The sequence below is a fragment of the Saimiri boliviensis genome, chromosome 2 (genome assembly GCF_048565385.1).
Source record: "Saimiri boliviensis isolate mSaiBol1 chromosome 2, mSaiBol1.pri, whole genome shotgun sequence".
NCBI lineage: Eukaryota > Metazoa > Chordata > Mammalia > Primates > Cebidae > Saimiri > Saimiri boliviensis.
The window spans coordinates 190,528,532-190,534,531 of record NC_133450.1 but is presented as its reverse complement, the minus strand read 5'-3'; the positions used below and the strand labels follow the sequence as shown (position 1 = coordinate 190,534,531).

General features: G+C 52.4%; 1 protein-coding gene across 1 annotated transcript in view; it reads left to right on the top strand.

Moving 5' to 3' along the window:
• Positions 1-254: 254 nt before the first annotated feature.
• IGFBPL1 (insulin like growth factor binding protein like 1) overlaps positions 255-6,000 on the top strand; it is a 17,787-nt gene continuing 12,041 nt past the window's right edge. The window contains exon 1 of the mRNA XM_074395074.1: positions 255-893. Within this exon, the coding sequence (XP_074251175.1) occupies positions 452-893 (442 nt within the window). The 5' untranslated portion in view covers positions 255-451. The remainder of the gene's footprint in view (positions 894-6,000) is intronic.

The following is a 6,000-nucleotide window of genomic DNA, read 5'->3' as shown; positions in this document are numbered from 1 at the left end:
TATGTAAAATCTGACATTTTAAACCATATATTCTCTTTATAAAATAAAACTTTGAAAACTACTGAATGCAAAATAAAGTTAAATTAAATAACGCATCCTTCTGTGAGGATTTACGGGCTTACTATCTGCAGCCAGCCTTGGATCCGGAGACCGTACGGTTATCCAATCCTGACTCTACTACAGCGACCTCGAGCAAGTTTCCGCCCCCACTGGGTCTCGGTTTCCCCAACAGTCCAATCGACGGAGGTCGGAGAGCTGCTCTCGGGGCGTCCCTCCAGCTCGGAGCCCCGGGCCTCAGGCACCGCGCTGATCCCGGGCCCGGGCAGCGGTCTGCGGGCGCCCCGCGGTGCGGGCCCGGCCAATCAGCGGCCGCGGGGAGGGAGCGGTGGCTGCGCGGCGGGCGCCGAGCAGAGCGCAAAGCAGAGGCGCCGTCGCTGTCCCGGAGCAAGCCATGCCGCGCTTGTCGCTGCTCTTGCCGCTGCTGTTTCTGCCGCCGCTGACCTGGAGCCTCGGGCTCCGCGACGTGGGCGGCCGGCGCCCCGAGTGTGGTCCGTGCCGGCCCGAACGCTGCCCAGCGCCCGCCCACTGCCCGGCGCCCGGGATCTCGGCGCGCGACGAGTGCGGCTGCTGCGTGCGCTGCCTGGGAGCCGAGGGCGCGAGCTGCGGGGGCCGCGCCGGTGCGCGCTGTGGCCCCGGCCTGGTGTGCGTGAGCCGGGCCGCGGGGGCGGCGCCCGAGGGCACCGGGCTCTGCGTGTGCGCGCAGCGCGGCGCCGTCTGCGGCTCCGACGGCCGCTCGTACCCCAGCGTCTGCGCGCTGCGCTTGCGCGCCCGGCACGCTCCCCGCACGCACTTCGGTCACCTGCACAAGGCGCGCGATGGCCCTTGCGAGTTCGGTGAGTCGGGGTCAGGTCTCGGGTGGGTAGAAAAGAGGAGACCCTAACCTTCTGGGATGTGGAGTGGAGGACCCCTCTGCCCAGTGGCGGATGGCGCTGCCTGGGACTCAGTTTCCCCTTCGGGAGCAGTATTTCTTATCTCTCCTCGTGCTCAGAGAGACTGGGGCCAGAATCCTTGGAGACGCCCCTCACCGTAGTAGTCGAAATTTTGGTGAGCCTGCTGCCCCTTTTGGTACGTAAGTACTTGGCGATGCAGTCAGTTATTTGTAGGCATGGTATGTTTGCCCTGCAGGAGACTGGGAGTTAAGGAGGGGGATCTGAGTTCCCAGGTATCCAGCGACCGTTAGGTTGTTTGAATGGGGAGGAAGGGAAGTTGAGGATGGGGGAGGAGGATGAGTTCCAGAGTGGGGACTCAGGAGTCACCAGGCCATAGCACCAGAGCACCAGGGCCTCAAGTGTGGGATGGGGCTGACCTGGGATGCTGAGGGAGCTCCATCCAGGAATAAGTGAGACCTTTGGATACCTAAGATCTGAAAAGATTGTGGTACTTTCCGGGCAGACCCGGGTCTCGTTGTTCTAAAACATACATAATTTGGAGAGTCCTGCCTTAAGTAAAGGAACAGAACTGCCAGGGACTTAGAAACTTATTATGAAATGCTAGTGACTTAGAAACTTAAGCTTCATTAACATTACAGTAAAATCATCTCTGAGTGCCATAGTTGCACACCCTCTTTATGTACCTTTTGAAAACCAAACAAAAAGAAACCAAAACATTAGCACGGGGATGTCCAGTGAAGCCCCCTGCTTTACCAGCTTCCTAAGCATGAGCATAGCCTACCCATTATGTTTTGGAGAAGCGCTCATATGTACTCTGTATGGAGCGAACAGTGCCGAGTTTAGGGTGAGTGAGGTGGCAAGTGAGTCCCAAAGAGCCTGGCTTTTGGCCTGGGGTTCAGGCTTCTAGGAAATAATTCTGGCCTGAGCCCAGCGACCAAGTCCAGACTTCAGAGCCTAATTCAGTGTAATGACTTAGCTTCAAGAAAGAAGCTTAGGGTGGGGTAAGACCTTTCTAAGCCTTATGAAGTATCTAGTAGTCTTTCCCCTCAAGTAGTTCAGGTAGATGTACCCGAGTCCAGGAGATGCAATGGGTTGTTGGAGATGGGGCGGGAAGCCTCCTGTCCTGGGAAACGTAAAACCAGGGTGTGGCTGGTCGGGCACAGAAAAATCACCGTTGACTGTTCCTAGCTGAAACTCCCCATGGAGGACAGAGGTGGCTGGGGGTGCCTCTGTGCTGCTGCTGGCTCCCTGAGTGGCCCTGGATGGGTCCCTTCCCCTCTCTGGCCGTATCAGCCACAGTGGAGTCACTGTTGAGGTCCCTTTCACTTGGAACAGTTTGTTTCCGCCCTGTGGCACTCAAACAGACCTGTCTCTTTCCTTTTGCTAGTTCCTATCACTCTTTTTTATAATCTGCTTTCCTCAGCATTTAATTCACAAGCAATTCTCTTTGTCTCCAGACAGGTAACACTTTAATGCCACATGCAGGAGACATAAGAAATGCTGACCAGGTCCCCATACTCTAAGTGGTGCTGACGGTCTCAGCTTATTTGTCCCCAGAGTGGCATTCTCTTCCTAAGAGAAAGGCACCTTAAAGACATTCAGACCAAATCTACTGTTACTCAGAGAAAGAGATGGAGACCCAGCAAGGTCAGAGCCCTTGTCCAGGGTGACCAGTAAAGGGTGACCAGCTCCCAGATCCAACACCCTGTCCAGTACTCTTTCAGCACAGGACTTGATAGCATTAAGTCAGGCAGATGGTGGTTACCATGGTTACCAGAGTGAGGCCAGATGGCAGATGGAAACTCCACACCCCTAATTCACTGAAAATTACCAAATGACAAGTAAATGTGACAGCCCCTCCACTCTGATCTATGGGCTCTGAGGCCCACCCCAGGCACAGACCCAGGGAAGAAAGATGTTTGTGGGGCCACACGGAAGCAACTCAGGATGGCTTTTCATGATCTCATTAGTGACAGGCATCAGGCCTCCCTGGGGTTCAGCCCTCCTTCCGCACCAGCCTTTGTGTCATCCACCGCAGAACCAGGCACTGCTGGCCTGTCACTTTCTGTCCTGAAGTGCTGGCGTGGTCCCTGCCCTTGTGTCTGGGATAAAGCATGAAGGTGTGGACAGGGGACATTTCCTAGCCCAGGCAGCAGCTCATTCTGTGCTATCCTATATCCATCTTTTATTCAGAAGACACAGCCGGAGCATTTTTTAACAATGCCCCTGGGGACGCTGGTTGAAGGAAAAGAGACTGTGAGTCAGAGTGGGGCTGTTCTGCTTCGATATTAGTGAGAAAATCACCCCTCCTGACTCTTTGGTTCCCAAGCACCTAGATTTAATGGAATGAGGCCTCGGCAAGTATTACGTTGCTCACAATGTGGGAAGGGTCCTTATACATGCCTCTGAGGAGCCTGGGGAAGCAGTTTTCAGGCTTAAATTCTGCCCTTTCCTCCTATGCCCTAAAATGCCCTGAACTGCCTTGTAATGAGAGCGATCCTTTGATCTGCACACACGTACAGAAGACTTGCATATGAATAATTCTTACTGTTGGAAATTGCTTTTGCATCCATGTTTTTTTTTTTGACGGGGTCTCACTCTGTCTCCCAGGTGGAGTACAGTGGCGTGATCACAGCTCACTGTTGCCTCGAACTCCTGGCCTCAAGCACTCCTCCCACCTCAGCCTCCCAAAATGCTGAAATTAGACATGAGATGCCATACCTGGGCTGCACCCATCTTTTTACATGATTTTTACAACTGCCCTGGGGAGGCCTCCTTCTCATTTAATAGAACTGAAAGCTGATGTACATGAAAAGAAATTCCCTGGAGCCACCTGGCTGGTCCCAGCTGTGACAGGGCTCCAGCGTAGGCTTGTCTGGCTGTTTTCAGATGGGTGCCTCAAGGCTAGCCTGCTAGCAACCTGATCAGGAAGGTGCTGTGCACCAGCCAGCCTTGAATCTTGAGGATTTCTCAATCTGGATCCACCTCCCTATTTTTCCCAAGGTTTGTTGCTTGTCCCTCTATTTAGCACCAGGCTATAGCTCCCGAGAGGAGCCTTGAGGGATGGGGAGAGAATCCCAAGGCTGGCAAGGAGGAGGCACAGCATGAACTGAGGCTCAGAGGTGGGAGCCCTTTGGTGGATATGCAAGTGGGCTGATAGGGCCGAGGCCTGGTAGCATGTTTGGGAAAGGCGGAGGTAGGCCATTGCAAGCCTTGGGTGCCAGGCCGAAGCGGGAAGCTTCATTCTGCACTTTGGGAGGCTGAGGTTGAAGGATTGCTTGAAGCCAGGAGTTCAAGGACAGCCTGGGAAACACAGCAAGATCCTATCTCTACAAAAAATTCTAAAAATTAGCTGGGTATGATGACATGTGCCTATAGCCCTAGCTACTTGGGAGGCTGAGGCAGGAAGATTCCTTGAGTGCAGGAGTTCAAGGCTACAGTGAGCTATGATCACGCCACCGTACTCCACCTGGGAGACACAGCAAGATCCTGTCTCAAAAAAAAAAAAAAAAAAGATGGTGGCAAAAAAGCAATTTCCAACAGTAAGAAACAGTAAGAATTATTCATATGTGGGTCTTCAATACATTCTGAATTATTGGTTCAGCTTCTCACTGGTAAAGTGGTACGGCCTTAGTATTGTGATGATAATGACTGCTCTCACTACCTTAAAAGGCTGGAGTGTTCAGTGTGTGCACCCTATTTGTTAACATTGGGAGCAGGCTGGGGTCCTACAGACAGCAAGCTAATGTCATGTTTTGAATGATAAATTAGATAGGAACAGGGTCCCAGCCAGTACCCGCCAGGGCATTGAGCGCTGGCAGCTTCAGTGAGCTCCTGAGACCTTGAATCAGAAAATTCACCTTGGTTGAAATTCCAGCTCCACTTAGAAACCTAGGTCTGTGCTAGTGCATGTTACCAGGTAACCAGGAGAGGCAGTGAATGCCACTTTGTGAGGGGGACAAAGAAGGGGCTTGTGCTCAAAAGCCTTTGAGCCGTGGGAGGAGATTTGAGGCAGAGGCTGCAGGGAGCAGGATTAAGCTATTTCTCATTCCACATCATAACGTGACTATTAGCATAAATTATCAGGGCTGTTCAGTGCATTGATTATTAAACTCTTTGGTTGTGTGCTTTTTAATACAAGCAGATGAGGTCCTGGGGGGTGACTTTTGATACGCTTTCTTTCCCTAGCACCATTAACTTTAAAGAAATCTCAGAGGCATTTGGGAAGATTTTTTCATTCCAGCCATCAATGACCAATATAACTGACGAGATAGGGGAACAGATCACCACACACTATAATAACAATATTGATGCCTTTCATTTGTACAGAGCCACACAGTTAATAACGCAGTCACATCAATTTTCTCCCTTCACCTCAAAGATGTGAGGCTGTGGTGGTTATTGTCAATTGCAGATACAGGAAATGATTAGCAACTTGCCCAAGCTCAAGTGGTTGGCAGCCAGACCCCCGGGCATTTGAGTCTCCCTCTGGTACTGTTTTGCTCACCCCATAGTATGGCCTCCTGTGACCGTGTGCATCTGGGTGACTATCTGTGTCTTACCTGATGGTTAGCCCTTGGGTGGGTGGATTTGTGCCATCCCTGCAATTCTAGCACAAGCAGAAGGAAACGAGTATCAGCAAGGAAGAGCTGTAGGGGGATGAAGTGTCCACGTTTGCAGGCTGGCTAGCCAGAAGCCATCCTCCCTCCCGCAAGCCACATCACTCTTGTCAAAGGCAGAAAGGAAAGCCCTGGTGCCTCCAGCAGTGCTGCAGCTCTGGCAACAGTAACAGTGTGTGCTTGGCTTCCCAGAGTGAGGGCTGTAGTCATAGCCCCTGGTGCCTCTCACCTGAGGCCAGAGGGTCTCATGCAGGCAAGGCACCTTAGGGGAGACTGCCTAGGGACAGCACACCCTGCTGAGTCCTCCAGTCCCTCTGCAGAGGTCTTTTACAGTTCGTAAGGGGTTTTGCAAGTGTTCCTCATAGCAGCCTTTGGGGAGTGGGCTGGGGAGGGAATAGATTCCTGAGCCCTTTTTTTTTTTTTTTGAGACA